The sequence below is a fragment of the Typopeltis vanoorti genome, chromosome 2, assembly GCF_054136105.1.
Source record: "Typopeltis vanoorti isolate ZY-2024b chromosome 2, IOZ_Tvanoo_1.0, whole genome shotgun sequence".
In the NCBI taxonomy this organism is placed as follows: Eukaryota; Metazoa; Arthropoda; class Arachnida; order Uropygi; family Thelyphonidae; genus Typopeltis; species Typopeltis vanoorti.
Genome location: NC_143550.1, coordinates 124,252,142 through 124,269,877, shown reverse-complemented (window position 1 = coordinate 124,269,877; position 17,736 = coordinate 124,252,142). Strand labels below are relative to the sequence as shown.

At 36.2% G+C, this 17,736-nt stretch overlaps 1 protein-coding gene across 3 annotated transcripts in view; it reads right to left on the bottom strand.

Annotated features, from left to right (window-relative positions):
* Positions 1–17,736, bottom strand: part of LOC150109410 (tyrosine-protein phosphatase non-receptor type 11-like) — a 345,702-nt gene that overhangs the window by 245,054 nt on the left and 82,912 nt on the right. For all 3 annotated transcript variants that reach the window (XM_090407982.1, XM_090407997.1, XM_090407988.1), the window contains one exon: positions 15,745–15,907. In XM_090407982.1, coding sequence (XP_090264108.1) covers positions 15,745–15,907 — 163 coding nt within the window. The remainder of the gene's footprint in view (positions 1–15,744; positions 15,908–17,736) is intronic.

Genomic DNA, 17,736 nt, shown 5'->3' with positions numbered 1-17,736 from the left:
GGGAAATACTAAGAATAGTGATCAGAGCTTTACCCACCTTTACCATGAGTTGTCCTGGTGTTGCACTACCTTTAGACTTGAATTACGTTCAGGCACAAACTTAACTGTTTTGCTTAGTTGGGAGAAGGAGTAAAAAAACCAAGTTTATAAAATTACTTGGTATCCTTAATATATATAAACAAGAATTACAGAAGAAATATTATATAATAAAACTAATTTGGATATATGCTTTTAACTATATAACAATTAGGATAAATGTAGATTGATTTTACATATTTATCCATCTTGCTTTATCTGCCACAAAATTTTTAATAATATCTTTAATGTCTAATAAATCCATAATATTATTTTCAATTGATAAATCCATTAGACGCTCTCCAGACACTGTTGACCGCAAATAATTTTTTTATTAATTTCAGTTTTGAAAAACTTCTTTCCCCTGATGCTACAGATATCAGTAATGTTAAATAAATATGCATCACAATCGCAGTATTTGGAAACGTGTCAGTTAATTTATTTTCATATATATAATTTAAAACATCCTGAGGAGCAGACTCTTTCTTAATAAAACATTGCAAAGTTTTTAATTCCTTAAATAAAATCATACCATCAATATTGCGATTATCGGAATCTTGACTGTCGCTCAGTTTTAAGTGCAAATCTTTACAATGTTTCATTAAATCTTCATCACTCCAATCTTTTAATTTGCTAATGTCTCTTATAACGTTAAAATCCTTGCAATGTTGTTTTAAGAGGATGAATTTTTCCGTGACTGAAGTTACTGTCAAAAATCGCGAAGAAAAAATTTACTTTAAAATTTTGTTTAAGATCATGCGTTGTCTCATCTGATGCTTTGTAACCAAACATTTTTGTTTTTGTTCTTTTGTGAATGTCTGGAAAAATAGGATCGATATTAAGATCGTTTGCTACTTCTTATGCAGTTGTAATAATATTTTCAAAATATTGGTCTGTTCGGCAAATATTTATTTCTTGTATAACATAATCAAGATTTTCTGTAATTTTTTCTATATCAAATGACAGATTCTGCATTATTTTGCTTGCAAAATTTACGAGACTTAAGATTTCGGTACCAAAAATGAACAGAGTAAATACATTTAAACGAATAAATCTTTGAAATTAAGTTGTCTGCCTGAACTCTAAAATTGATATCTTTATTCATCTTCTATAATATCAAAAAGAGCCTGGTAAATTTCCTTGATATTATTTTTAAGTGGCTTCATTGCTTCTACTCTACTTTCCCACCTAGTAGCAGAAAGTGGTTTGAAATTTAAAATACGAATGTTCTTTTTTTGGGGTACTTAAGGGTCAAAGCTGTATAACTGAGAAGAGATCTCCACATAGCCTATAAAGGAATGTGGAGAACCAACCAGGGCATCTAAACTAATGTCTAATCGTCACCTTCTCGTGGTGCACCCTATTGGGTATCTACTTGGATACTGAACGAACGAGGATGGGCTGGCAATTTGGAATTTAGCCGACCAAATTGTATGCTTATTGGTTAAACCAAAATAAAAAATGATGGTACAACATGACAAAATTTCATGCCGGCTGGGACGTCGCCCGGTTAAACAAGGCCCCCGTTGTTTTTGCCAGGGAACCAGGGCGAACAGCGAAAAGTCAGCTACTGGAACAGATCTGAAAACAAACCCCAACTTAACATCACCAGAGTTAAAGATTGGTACTATCAACATAAGAAGCCTGAATGGCAAAGAAATTGAGCTAGCTGAGGAATTAGATAAGTACCAGGTCGACATTATAGGGGTGACTGAAACAAAAAAAGATAAAAACTGGCGAGATCTTTCTGAGCAATAAATACAAAATGTTATATCCAGCAAATGACAATCAAGGAAAAGAAGGAGTAGCCATAGTATTCAACACAAAATACGCAGCTAATCTTCTTGAATGGCAGTCAGTCTCAAGTAGAGTAATGTGGGCAAATATGAGAATAGGGAACTGGACAATGAGACTTATCTGTGCCTATAGGTCCTACTAAAGTAGAAGTGGAGGAATTTTTGGAGGCTTTAGAAAAAGCAACTGACACAATGAAAAAGGAAAAGTTGGTTCTTGTTGGGGATCTAAATAGCAGAGTAGGAAATGATTGTGAGACATACAAAAATATTTTGGGAAAATTTGGAGAAAAGAGCTAAGCTAATAATAATGGCAAATACTTGTTGGATTTCTGCTCAGGACATGGACTGGTTATTACTAACACCATGTTCCAACATAAAAATTTGCACAAATTCACATGGAGAGAAGAGGCTAGGAATAAGAAAAGTCTCACTGACTATGTTATTGATAGTGATGTTTTCTCCCTGGTGCAGGACACCAGAGTGTACAGAGGATTTGAAATTGGAAGTGATCACTATGTAGTCTTGAGCAGGATAAAATTGAATTTCATATTGAAAAGAATAACATGTAAGAAAGTTTTAAAGCGAATAAAAGTTGAGCAGCTCTCAGATGTGAACTGTAGACTGAAATACACAAAGATTATTGAAGAAAAAATGAAAGAGTTTGAGAACAGGAATCAAATCTTGGAGATTCAGTGGCAAACCCTGAAGAAAACATTGACTGATTCTGCAAGAGAGGCATGTGGTGAGATTGTCTACAAGAATAAAAAAAATCAGAACTCCCTGGTGGACACAGGAAGTTAAAGAGGCAGTGAAGGAAAAGAAGAAAGCATATCAAATGCTCCTGTCAAATAAGTCAGCTTGTGCTCTTAGAGAATACAGAGACAAATGGAAGAATGCTATACACTGTGTAAAACTAGCTAAACAAAAATCATGGGAGGACTTTGGCAAGAATATAGAAAATAAATATCAAGAAGGTGGCAAAATATTCTGGAGGTTGTTGAAGAAGCTTAGGAATGGAGAAAAGAGTGCTGTAAAAGGAGTTAGAGATGATAAAGGTGACATGAAAAAGGGAGAAAAAGATATCCTTGAAGTATGGAGTAATTACTTTGAAAAAACTGCTAAATGAAACAAGCAGTGATAACAGCACAGTGGTAATAAACACTGACCAGGTGTGCAGTCAGGAATACATATCCATACTTGAAGTAGAAAAAGACATCAAAGACTTGAAATGTGGAAAGGCAGGCAGGAGTAGATGATATTCGACCAGAAATGCTGAAGTATGATGGTATAAGAGTCTTACAGTGGCTGCACTGCATAGTTCAGAATACCTGGATAGAGTGAAGAATTCTCAATGATTGGAGTGAGCTCTCATAGTACCTATACATAAAAAGGGAAATAAAACTGAATGTGAGAATTACAGAGGTATATCTTTACTGAGTGTTCCTGGCAAGATTTATGTAAGTATATTTGAGAAACGGTTGAGAAGAATTGTGGAAGAAAAGCTTGGTGAGGAACAAGCTGGATTCAGGCCAAATAGAGGCTGTCAGGATCAGCTCTTCACTTTACGACAAATAATCGAGAAAGCATGGGAATATAACAGAGATCTGTATTTAAGTTTTGTCGATTTGGAAAAGCATATGACAAGGCTCCAAGAGAGAGAGAAGCTATTCAATACGCTATAGTTATATGGTGTCAATGGGGCATTATACCAAGCAATACTTAATCTTTATTTGAGTTGTAAGTCAGCAGTTAGAATTGAAGGAAGTACAGGAAGATGGTTTAATGTTAAATCTGGTGTGAGACAAGGATGTACATTATCCCCTCTGTTATTCATTATCTATATGGATCACATTATGATGGAAATGTGGTATTAAACATGATATCAAAATTGGAGATGTTAATGTCAGCTCTTTGCTTTATGTTATGATGTTATACTTCTAAATAAATCTGCTAGCTACAAGTCTGCAAGATTCTCTGACTAAATTGAATAGCTGTTGTAATAGATATGGTATGAAGGTCAGCAATAAAAAGACAAAGACAATGAAAATAGGAAGAATCACTTGAAAATGTCAACTGTGTTGTGAATGGAGAACCTGTGGAACAAGTGAAACATTTCAGCTACTTAAGCACGATTTTTAGTGAAGGTGGTAAATTAAATATAGAAATAGACAACAGAATCAGCAAAGCTGGTATGGTAGGAAGTCAATTGAATAAATTCATATGGAATAAGAGAAAAATTAGTTGGAACACTAAATTAGCTGTATACAAGACAGTGTTCAAACCAGTTTTAACTTATGGATCTGAGAGTGGGTCAGAAGTAAAACACTTGACCAAAGACTAGAGACCGCAGATATGAGAGTCCTGAGAAAGATTATAGGCGTGAACAGATGGCATCAATGGCAATATCATATTAAAAACGAGGATATTAGGAAAGAACTTGACATTATCAACATCCAGGAATGCATTAGCAGAGCTAATCTCAGATAAAATGGTCACTTAAACAGAATGGGCGAAGAAAGATTAGCAAAACAAGTGTTCTCTGCCAGGTTGGCAGCAAAACGACCCAGAGGAAGACCAAGATATAGGTGGATTGATACGGTACAAAGTGCCTTAGATGATAGAAATATAAGATCTGATAATGTTGCAGTCTTGACAAGTTGAAAGTTTATTTGGAGTGTTGGCAGCTTGCTCCACCTTTGCAAGGAGCCGTCCTGGTGTTGCACCACCTTACCCCAGTCCTGAAGATACTTTCAGGTGCAAACTTTGTTTGCTCACACTTGGATAAAGGATTAAACTAAATTTATTATATTCTAACCAAGTGAAAAATAAACTTTCAACATCTTTCTCTAAATCCAGAGTAATTTATTAAAAAGGAATAGGAGTTGCCAAAAAGCACACCATTTGGCAACTCCTATAGGTAGAGATGACCTTGCTAACACTTCTGGCTGGTATCTCCACTTGAGCCTGGCTCCCACTGAAGAGACCTCAATAAAGGTCGAAACTAGTCTGGGTAGTGGCCCTTCCCTTAATGCATAACATTAGACATATCCGCAAGGAGATGTGTTTTGCATTAAGGAGATACTGAGATAGGAGTGTTGGTAGCTTGCTCCACCTTTGCAAGGAGTCGCCCTGGTGTTGCACCACCTTACCCCAGTCCTGAAGATACTTTCAGGTGCAAACTTTGTTTGCTCACACTTGGATAAAGGATTAAACTAAATTTATTATATCTTGACAAGTAACAGACTGATTTGGAGGAAAATTGTAGATAGGAAATTAATAATGATGTAATTTTTTTCAAGTAGTACTATAATGTCCTGTATACCCCTTGAGGGTACATAGCAGGAATTTGATGATGATGATGAATTCATAATAATTTGACTGATTTATAATTTCATTTTTATTGCATTACCTATAATTTGTAATTGTGATATTTATATAGTACGATATAATTCAAGAATAAGAAAATTATATTATATATATATATTTCTTTATTTCATGTCGTGAAATGGCACCTCTATTTTCAAGCGCCCTTGTGCAGTGCACAATCTACACAACCACACGGCTCGGCCCTGTCTACTCCAATCATTCAGAATTCAAACCACTGACCAGGCAAGCCTTGTGAATTATGCAGTGTAGGCACTATAAAACTTTTATACCTCGATATTTGAACAAATTCTGGTCAAATATCATCTAATCCAGCAACCTTTCTATATTTCAGGTTTTTGACAGCTTTTTCTACTTCCAAGTATTAATATATATTCCTGATTGCATTCCTGTTGAGTGTTTTTTTTTTATTTTTTTTTATCAACATGCTGTTGTTGCTTTTTTCATTTAGCAATCTTATAAAGTAATTATTCCAAACATCTAGAATATCTATCTTCAGTTTTCATGTCACCCATATTATCTCCTATTCCTTTTCAGTACTCTTTTTCCTCTATTTCTGAGCATTTCAACAGATGCCAGAATATTTTACCACCTTCCTGATATAAGTGCTTCCATACTGCAACTGGAAGAGCAATGGTATGTTGCACCCTTCAATTGGAAAAGACCTGGGTTCAATTTTCATCATGATGAGTGGAATCTTTATATATGGACTTTAACTGAAGGTGAGTTTAGCCAATCTCATACAGAGGTAGTCGAGTTTTTCTTCTGGAAACTGGTTTTTGATTCTATATACAGGAAAAATTGGTGATGAGAAAACACAATTTATGGAAAAACTATACTATTGTTGTTTGCAATGGATAGTAGACAGCATTGTGTGTAGTTGGAAAATTAAGAACCAGGGAAGAAAGCGAGATGTGTGTAATTAATCGAATACAGTAGAATGTTCTCTGATGATAAGTCCTTGGATTCCTTGGAAGTATTATTTAATAATAATAATCTTCTTCCACTTTATAGCACTTTTATCCCACTTGGTGCAGTGAGTGTCCACTATGATTATGCTACTGTGAGAAACCCGACCAGCTTGTCACAGAGTCTGGCATGGGGGGAGGCTATTTTAATTACTGTAGATGCATGTGTTTATGGGACCCCTTCCCATTCTGGGGGACAAAAAAAAAACTCAAATTTCGAGGTGAAAAACCGCTACCTTCATTGATAAGTCCTTGGACTCCTTCGAAGTATTATGAAATAATAATAATAATAATCTTCATCCTCTTTATACAGCTTTTATCCCACTTGGTGCAGTGTCCACTATGATTATGCGACTGTGGGAAACTCCAACCAACTTGTCGCAGAGTCTGGCATTGGGTAGGTGAAGCAATTTTTATGACTGTAGATGTCCGTGTTCATGGGGCCGCTTTGCCTATTCTGAGGAACAAAAAAATCGAGTTTCGGGTTAAAAAAACCTACCTCCGATGAGACTGGCTAACTCACCTTAAGTCAAAAGAGACCAGATAAAGGTTACTCACGCCTTGGACAGGAATCAAAGCCAGGTCTTTCCGACCAAGGGGAAGTGAGAGGATCTTATGTAATAATAATAGTCAAGGAAAAGAAGAAATCATATCAAAAGTTCCTGACAAGTAAGTTGGCTGGTGCTCTTGGAGAATGCAGAGAAAATTGTAAGAGCAAAGCACAGTGCAAAATTAGCTAAACAAAAGTCATGGGAAGAGTTTGGTAAGAACACAGAAAATAAATTACATGTAATAATAATAATTTATTTTCTGTGTTCTGTTAAAAATAAATTCTATTAAAAATAAATTATTATTATTACATATAATTTATTTTCTGTGTTCTTACCAAACTCTTCCCATGACTTTTGTTTAGCTAATTTTGCACTGTGCTTTGCTCTTACAATTTTCTCTGCATTCTCCAAGAGCACCAGCCAACTTACTTGTCAGGAACTTTTGATATGCTTTCTTTTTTTTCCTTGGATGACTAATTACTTCATGATTTTACCAGTGAGTTCTGGTTTTTCTATCCTTGCAGATTACCTGACCATCCGCCTCTCTCTGGCTGAATCAGTCAATGTTTTCTTCAGAATTTGTCACTGAAACACCAAGGTTTGATGTTTGCAGAAAGTTTAACTATTATTTGTAGAAAGTATGTTATTTATAAGTTTCTATTATTTATTAAATTATATCATCACTTTTGCCAACTTTAAAATTGGCTGCAAGTGGTAACAGATTTCTATACAGAAATCCAAGCCCATAAGTAAGTTCCTAGATATGTATTTTGATATAATTCTTACTTATTCTCAAAATTCACTCTCAACTTCTTCAATAATAAAGTGAATTGAGTTTTCACAATTCTATATATAAAAAACGAAAAACAGTTTAATAATACTAAATACATTTTAAAAAATATACAATATACATACATACATCTTCAAGGCCCACCTATCCTAATTGGGTTGTGGGGGCAGCAGCAGCTGCAAGAGGAACTTCCAATAGTTACGATCCTCAGCCACCAAGCTCAGGTGTTCTGGTGGGACTCCCACACGTGTCCACCCAAGGTTATGGATATAATCTATCCAGCAAGTCCTTGGCCTTCCACGTGGCCTCCCACCCTCTGGCTTGGCAAAGAGGGCCTGCTGAGGAGAGCCTTTCTTGTGGCATTCTGACCAGGTGCCAGTACCAACGTAACTGTGATCTCTCAACATGGAGAAGCAACCATTGAGTATTGAGGATTTCAAAAATTGCAGAACTTCTGACTGTTGAGTCTTGTCAGCCCACAACCCCTGAAACTCATTTCAGCCGCTTGGATTCGTGTCCACATTCTTTGTCATTACCCAACTCTCATGGCCATAGGTGAGGATGGGGGGACAGACAGTATTGAAGACAGTCTATGTCTTCAATAGAGTTTTGCCTTTTGGATTAACTCCCACTTCAATACTACCGAGCGGCCAAGCTCCCGCAATATTGTGCTTGCTGAGCCAATTCGAGTATCTAGCTCTACATCCCACTTTCCAGCTCTACATCCCACTTTCCATCACTCGTGAACATGGACCCAAGGTATTTAAACTTCTCCACCTGCCTCAGTGGGACTCCACTCACATGAAGAGTGCACTGGGATGGTTGTCTTGAGACCACAAATGTTTCAGTTTTGGCCACATTGATCTTCATTCCAGCATCTGCACAAACAGCTACAAACCTATCCAGGGGCCATTGGAGGTCATCTGTGGAAGAGCTAAGCAGAACTAGGTCATCTGATGGCCTAGAAATATACAATATTCCAAACAAAAAAATACGTTATCTCTACTTTTATTCACAACCTTTTTCCTCTTCCTTACAAAAGATTTTCAAGGAAGCATAACTGAAAATTAACTACAGTAACGCATCTCAAAATCTAAAAGGATGATTAAATCATCTAATCTGGGCCCAAAAGATACCAGCAAAAAAAACTATTTTCTCATATTAAGCTGCACTTCAAATAAAAGTTGAACAAAACAGTTTATCTTGAAAACTACTTTTTTCTTACCGAAGTCTTGAGAAAATAATTCTTGATTATTTTCTCAAGTACTCTTCGTATTTAGAGATACAAAAAGTTCTGAACTCTACAATAAAAATCCTCAATTTCAAACACTGTCTAGCATTCTTCAAGTCATACTATAAAAAAAAAATATTCTCTCTACTTTTATTCACAACCTTTTTCTTTTCCTCTTCCTGTACAAAAGATTTTCAAGGAAACATGACTGAACATTAAAAAATCAACTTACTGTATCTATTCTCCGAAACATCTATTGAATCGTTACTGTTCGAATAAAATCTTTAATATCTGATAAATATTTCTCCTATGCAAGAAACGTCATTTATCATGCTCCAAAATTCCCCTAATTTCTTTCACAACTGTTATTACAGTTCCCTTTGTAACATAACAGCTAAAATCTTTTAAAATGTCTTTCTTTGTATATAAAAGACTGTTAGTAATGGAACTTTTTCTAACTTATTCCCAAAATCCCTCCATATCTCAATGAATCTCTCTCTATCTTCACTCACAGCTCTCTCTCTCTCTCTCTCTCCTCAGCTGTTTACTAGTTACCATGTTATTTTCATTCGCAGATGCTCCAGCACATGATATTTCTGGTTCTGCTTCAGTCATGAAGTGAGAGAAAGGGCTGTCATTACATTGTTGTGTCGGAAAAAAATGATGAGGCGCATTTTTTTCCCACCCAACATTATCTCAGAAGGAGTGGATAGGGACATGCTTATGCCTCCGGATGGGAAATGTACCGACTAATGTCCCAAGAACATGTAAATATCCAAGTGTGTAAGCTCTGAACAGTGTTAAAATAACCCATGAGTTTAATAGAGAATAGTTGTAAATGAATTAGAATATAAAATCATGTATAAATTGCCAAGTAAATATGTATAAGCTAGAGCATGTTTTAAGTCATGTAAAAACAGTCCGTGGCCACGGCGTCCAATCGGCAGTCGCTGTGTGCGTGCCGACACCGCCAAGTGAGGGAGCTGTTTTGAGGTATAAAGGTTTCGGCGGGGATTCAAATCGCTCTCTTGTCTCTGGGTTTCGTTGGCACCTAGTTGCCTGTCAGAGAGCTGTGTAGAGCTTGCCGCCACGTGTAGCAAGAATCCCCCCTTGCTATGTATGCTACATGGGCCAAGGCTGCAACTACAATGTATTCAGATCCATAAGAAGAAAGAGCCATTGATGAGATCAACGTCAGTGTTCAAACCTGTGTATGAGTGTTTTCGGTTCGTATGGAAACAAAGGAATAGCAAGGACGCCATCAGTGAAGACACTGTAAGCAGACCAGAATATCCAGTTCAAGGCAAGAACGGTAAGCGTAAGATTTTCTTATGTTAAATGTTCGATTAAAGTAACCGTGGGGTAAGGAAGCAGAAGTTAAGGAAACATGCTATTTCCGTGTGGTGCTATAAGAACAGTCTGCGATTTGGACACTTTTGTCTGCGGTTGAGAAGAAAGCATATTAGGCTCCAGGCGAACAGGACGCCGAGGCCCGAACTGTTTGTGTGATTTAGGAACAGTAATAATATATGGTCAGGACGTAATTAAATGTTAGCTAAAATTTTTGGAGGGAGGATTAAGTAAGAATAAGAAGTATTACCCTAGAGAAGTTCATGTCAGAATTATTGAGTTGTCTTGTGTATATATGCAATATTACATGTGTGATAATGTTAGGTAACTTAGTTATAAGAGTCTGAGAATAGATGTACGTATAGAAGTGAGAAATTTATGTCAAGTAAGGGACTATAACATAGAAGTTTTGGATGTGATTAATTAAGTAAAGGGAACCCAAACTCTTTTAAGATTAAGGATTTGATTAACATGTATACTTGTCTTTGTGCCATAATAAATGTGCTTCTTTATATACAATCAAATGAGTTTGTCATCCTTTCTGCAGATTGAGCTACCGTTTGAAAACTAATGTACCGTGCATTAAGGGGGAAACCAATAGTGGTATAAGAATTGGGACCACGACTACATGTCTCATGATCCCTACATTTTCTTTAAGTATTCTTGGATAATGTATCAGAGTTTAGTTGCCGGCTGGCGCAATCTTTAATCAAACAAAAAAATTTATGTTAACTGTAAAGTTAGAGTAAGGGCAGTCACATAGTCACACAGACAATATATAAGCCAAGAACATAACATGTTATCTTCATGGTGTGCTTTGCTTGAAAGTGGTAAAATCTCACACTTTCAGTCAAATAAGTAAGCCTTATAACTTATGTGTTTTAAACATTACTGAAATATTAAATTAATTCTTATCTTCGAAAAACTAACTTAAAGCGACTCTTCTACTACATTCACTTTATTAAAATTTACTGCTATACAAAACATGATACTAATATGCATAACCATATACATAAACAACCAATTGTGCATTTCTATGCAGCTAACAACATTCGCACTGACAACAGAAACTGGTAATTTGAAACAGAAAAAATAAGTTTACATGAAATATAAACTTATTTTTATATATATTTATAAAACATAAAATATATGTTTTATAAACATATATAAATATGTCGTATACATGGTCTACAGGTTTTTATAAACTCTTTCATTTCTTCTTGAAGACTATTTGTGTAATCGAGTCTACAGTTCTCCTATTCTGAAACTGTTCAAATTTGATTTGTTTAAAACTTTCTTACATACTCTTCTTTTCAATATGAGATTCAATCTTATCTTGTTCAACACTAAATGGGGTTCATTTTCAATTTGAAATTCTCTGTGTACGTGTGTGTCCTGAAGCAGTGGGAAACATCATTGTTGACAATAACATGGTCAATGAGACATCTTATTCCTTGTATCTTTACTCCATGCAAATTTGTGCACATTTTTCTATTGGAATATGGTGGTAGTAATAACTAGTCCCTGTCCTGAAAAGATATCCAGCAGGTACTTACCATTATTATTAGCTCCTATTTTCTCGAAATTTCCAACAAGGACCAATTTTTCCTTTTTCCTTGAGTCATCTGCCTTCTCTAATGCCTCAAAATATTCCTTCGCTTCTTCTTTAATAGTAACTTCTGTGTGACCACTCAGTTCCCCCATTCTAATATTTGACCAAATCATTTGACTTGATAATGCTTGCCATTCAAGATTATCCTCATATTTAGTGTTAAATACTGTTTCTACTTCATTTCCCTAATTGCTGTCACCTGAATATTATTACTATTATTATTGTAAGGGCACCTCCATGGAGTCCAAAGACTCATCGCAGGAGACCCAAACTATCCACACAATCTATCATACCTTTCCTTTAATCCATTAACAGATAAAGCACCCATAACCGACTCTGGCAACCTACTCCATCCATTCAGAACTCTTCAAACAAAAAAATCTAGTCCTCACACTCCTACTAACCACACCTTTATTCAACTTCCAGGGATGATTCCTTGTTATTGCCTCTCTAGCCAAGTGCTGAAACATTTCCCATGCATCAATCCTATAAAATCCTTTATTAAATAATTCTATCATATCCCCTCTTTTTCTCTTATCAACCAACTTCTGCAATCTACACACCCTCAATCTATCCTCATAGGGAACATTTCACAGACAACAAACCATCTTGGTTGCTCACCACTGAATCTTCTCCACTGCTTCCTCATCCCCAAGAAACCCAGGAGACCAGACCTGAACACTGTAGTCCTGATGTGGATGTATCAAGGCCTTATAAAGAGGAATAACTTCCTTACCTGTACTTGTTAATCTCTTCTTCAATAGCCAAGTAATTTTATGGGAACCTTAGCACTGTCTTCAACTAAGCTTCAACTCTGTCTACCACCACCACCCCTAAAAACTTCTAGCTTCATCTATTTCCTGGAGTACAGTTTCATTCATGTGGTACACAACTTATAATATATTTATCCCAAATTGCATAACTTTACATTTCTCCACATTATCTTTTGCTCATACTGACAGCCTATTCAAATCATCCTGCAAACTTTTCACATCACCTTGATTAACTATCATTAAAATTAAGTTAATCTACCTAATTTCATATCATCAGCAAACAACTTAATATTTCCTTTTGGGTTATTTTCTAAATCATTTATACAAATTAAAAAGTAATGGCCCTAACACTGAACCTAGCAGCACACCACCTCGATTCTGCCCCACCATATACCACTTTCTGATATCTATCCAGAAGCTGCTGCTGGATAGATATCAGAAATACCACCCTCTTATCCACTTAACCATTGCCGTATCCATCCCAGAAATTTTGTTCTAATTTGCATAACAGAGTTCCATGTGGTATTCTGTCAAATGCCTTTGCAAAATCCAGCAGAATCATCATGTAGCCATTTCCTTTATCCAACTCACCTATTACTCTATAATAAAAAATTAGTAAATTACTAAGGCATGACCTACCCTTCACAAAGCCATTGCCTCATGCAGTATCATATTTTTATCCACCAATTCTTGAATTCTCTTTTTGATCAATTTTTCCAGTACTTTTACAGCCATGCCTGAGACACTGAATGGTCTATAATTGGTCTGCTGCAATCTTAGAACCTCCCTTATGCAAGAGAATTATTTTGTCCTCTTTCCACTCTCTTGGAATTCAACTACACCTGAGACCTGCCTAGTCACAGGCATTGCCAGTTCTCTTGCATATTCTTGCAAAACCCGAGCTGATATCCCATCTAATCCCACAGCTGTATTTACATTAAGATTCTGCAATATCCTAAGAACCTCTAATTCATCCACCTCTGTTCCTTCCCACATTAGCGTCTGTCACATATGTTAAATCAGTACTACTCACTTGGATGATATACCCCCTTTGCAATGGATACCCAATACCCTTGGATGATATATATCTTTTCCAGATCTACAGTGTTCCTGAATTCATGGTCCAAACATGAGAGGATGGTAGTACCCACCGAAACCACCAATATTCGTCATAGAACATGCGGCCGCAAACGCAGCCCAGTGCCGGTAGGGGACGTAGACGAGGCGGCACGGCTTAAAAGCACTGGATCGGCCAAACCCCAGCATTCTCAGTGTCGACCAGACACTAGATGGAGCAGTTTATGAATGCAGAGAAAGCTGATATGCACTTGATGTACGCTGTAGCTGAGGGCAATAGTAGAGAGGCACAAAGACTGTACCACGAGTGATATCCTATGCGCCATGTGCCCAATCATAAAATATTTGCATGACTGCACTGTCAGCTGTGTGAGGCAGACACCTTCCATATCAGTCAACATGATGTCAGACGAACACGGATGGTCAGAACACCAGCTATGAGCGAGGACATCTTGTGAATGGTGACAGATAACCTAGGTATAAGCACGCGACCTGGGTGTGCATCGGAACGTCGTCTGGCAAGTACTGCATGAAGAAGGGCTACACCCCTATCACTTGCAGCGAGTGCAAGAATTGACAGCTGCTGATTATCCCCTGTGCATGGATTTCGCCCAGTGATTTCTGCGCAAAGTGTCATACAGCTCGATTTCCCCACTTGTGCTCTTTACGGATGAATCAACTTTCTCACGTGAAGATGTAGTCAATGTCCATAATGCACATTTGTGTGCGGCCCAGAACCCCCACAGTACACATCCATAGTTGAACTAGCAACGGTTTGCCGTCAATGTCTGGGAGGGGATCGTGCATGACTGCTTAATTGGAACTTACCTACTGACCTCAATAAAGGTCGAAACCGGTCTGGGTAGTAGCCCCTTGCCTTTAATACATAGCATCATACATCTCCTCAAGGAGATGTGCTTTGCATTAAGGGTAAATATTAAGAATAGTGATCACAGCTTATTCCACCTTTACCACAAGTTGCCTAAGACTTGAACTACGTGCAGGTCACCCAGACTTGCACTACTTGCAGGAGCAAACTTGACTTTCTTGTCTGTTTGCTTACTTGGGAAATTGAATTAAAACCAGGTTTAAAATAGCTTGGTATCTTTAGCATATCATCAAGTTCTTCAGTGACACACTACAGGAAGAAATTAAGAACCATGACAAATCTCCAGATTAGAGAGAGCACCATTAGGCGCTGTCTCTAATCTGGAAGATGATCATGGAGGTTGCTACTAATCTTTATGTACTTAAGAGTATTTTTATCTCATGGTGAAGAGACACATATAGAAAGGCTTACATATTGGAATTGTTTGAATTCATGTTTGAATGATATTGATTCATCATTGTAGAATTATATGATGATTCACTGAAGTTCAAACCAGAATCCTTCTAGCACAAATAAAAACTTGTTACTGAACAGACTTTATAATCAAGTAATTGTGAACCAATTCAAAGTAACAGAGAAAAAACAAAATTAATTTCCTCATGTCCGCTAGGTACTAGCCTCATCCCAATCAATATCATTATGGTGCCTTCTAGTCTACAACTATTGAGCTGAAAATTGTCGTAAAATTGCCCCAAATTATGGGTAAATAATGTGCCATCTTTACTGAATAGTAAGGATTCATTGCTGATGCTGAAGTCAAAAGTAGTCCCTCAAACTATTTTGGAAGAAATCATTACATAGTATATACAATATATACATGGAAACAAAAAGTGAAAGTACTATTTATTAAATATACTGTCATAAAATAACTTATGTTTTGTTTCCCCATCAGGGATGCTCCAGTAGTGTCCGGCACCTGTGTGCAAAACGTTAGTTGGTGCCCCTATTCCCCCCCCCCCTTCCAATAAAAAATCACTTTAAAAAAACTTTTTTTTTAAAAAAGTATTTCCTCCTCTATGGTGCCTTTACTATCCTGGTGCCTGTGTGCATCGCACACATTGCACATATGGCCGGCACGCCCCTGTTCCCCATTCAAAATTTCTGAGACATGTTTAGAGGAATTAAATATCATTGTGAAAATGAGTGGAATTTCATAATAAAATCACACAGCCATAAATGTTTGTATTTCTACTTAACGAAAGCAATAAGTCTCATAATAAAACAAAATATTCAAAGCAAGCATGTTACCTGACATCTGATCATAACGTGTGTGACTTTATCATCTGTGCGAACAGACAGTACAAAATCTCCAGGTTTACTCTGACTTTCCCTTACTAAGAAGCTGCCATTTTTACCTTTTTCTATTACTAAACGTTCAGCTTCTTTTCCTGATAATGGGCCATGAAACCACCTAAAAATAACATTCTGACATATATTTCTGCCTGACATCTGGCAAGAAAGTAAAAAAAAAAGCTAAACATCTAATTTTTAAATAATTCGTATGACCAAATTATTATGGTGAATTTTTATTTCATTCAGATTTTGGCTATTTATGTTTAAATCTGTGTAAAGTATAATAGTATAATTACATTTTGAAAATGTAATTTTATTATTAATATATATGATTAAACTGCAAAATGTACCTGAGCTTAGCTGATTATGTTCATATTACAAATGTTTAAGATGAAATCATAACAACCTTACTTTTTAAAGTTTAGCTGATATCTATTACTTCTTATCAAAACTGAAATATGTAACATTTATCATTAGTTAATTCAAGAATGGACATCAGTATTTAGGCTTATGTACTGGTTTAAACTCACAAGGTTTAATGGAAAAAATATAGCACAGAGGAACAATAAAATATAAATTTATTAGATCCTATATTTTGTCTCTAAGAAAATATACTGTTGGGTAGAAGGTCTAAGGATTAAAATTTCCCAAATCTTGGGAAACTTAACACATCCATATTTATTAAGATTAGGCTGGTTTAACAAATCTGCTGCTGATTCTAAGAAAAGTCTTTCAAATTTATATTTCTTATGGTGAGCATAGTAGTTTTTTCCATTTGATTCTGTGCAAAGTATCAAAATCGTGGTCAGCTGACCATAGTTATGGTGTTAGATGTATTTCTTGCATTGTTCTAGGCAGATTGGGCTCTCCCAGTTTGACCATAAGATAATCTGTAAAAACGAAGAACCTTATAAACACCTGGAACAGAGAGATGAGGGAGTGGATCCTTAAGTTCATTTGCTTTCATGTTGAAATGCCATTTTAAACAGGTTCAGTGGCCACACCGAACCTGTTAAGTTCTCAGATATATTATGATGACAAACAATTTGAGCAATACAAAAACTGAAAATGCACTTATATATGAAAATGTTATGTTCCTACAAGAAGCAGGAATGTTAAGAATTTAGATGCTTAGAATATGGTAAAAATATAATGAACAATAAAATAAAAAGCCTAAATAAAATGGAGGTTCCCAACTACAGCCATTTTAGAAATTAATGTTTGAAGCTATGGAATTCATCTATAAGATACAGTCCCATCTTCAGAATGTAGAAGCGTTTGCTCATGTAAGATTTAACAGTTAAGCTTGTATATCTGAGAACTTAATATTAACACTTCAGCTGTTTTTTTTTTGTTGTTTTTTTTAAACCTGTTCTCCCTCTAGGAGATTGACTACCATATGTCTCCGCCATGTCCTATTCTGTACCTCTCTGCTGCATTCCTCATATGAGAGATAGGTCCAGTCTTCTATATTTTTCATCCACTCCAGTCTTTGTCTTCCTCTCCTTCTCTTTCCCTCAACAGTTCCTTCGAGAAGTGTCCTTTGTAGGCAGTTCTGTATCAGAATATGTCCAAAATAGCGAACTTTTCTCTTTTTAATTTCTTTTATCAGGCTCCTGTTTAAGCCTACCATTTCTAGTACCTCTTCATTTGTCATTGTGTCTTTCCATGATATCCTCATAATTCTTTGCAGCATCCACATTTCAAAGGCCTCCAGTTTTTTCACACTCAGATTGGAGAGTGTCCATATCTCTACTCCATATAACAATGTGAACCATATGTAACATTTGGAGATTCTTAGTCTTGTTTTCAAATTTAATTCTTTACATATCAGTAGATTTTTCATACTGTTGAAAGTTGACCTTGCAATTTCAATCCTTTTCTAATTTCATCTTCTGTCCTGCCATTCTCTGTCATCAAGTGCCCGAGGTATGTTTGCAACTGTTC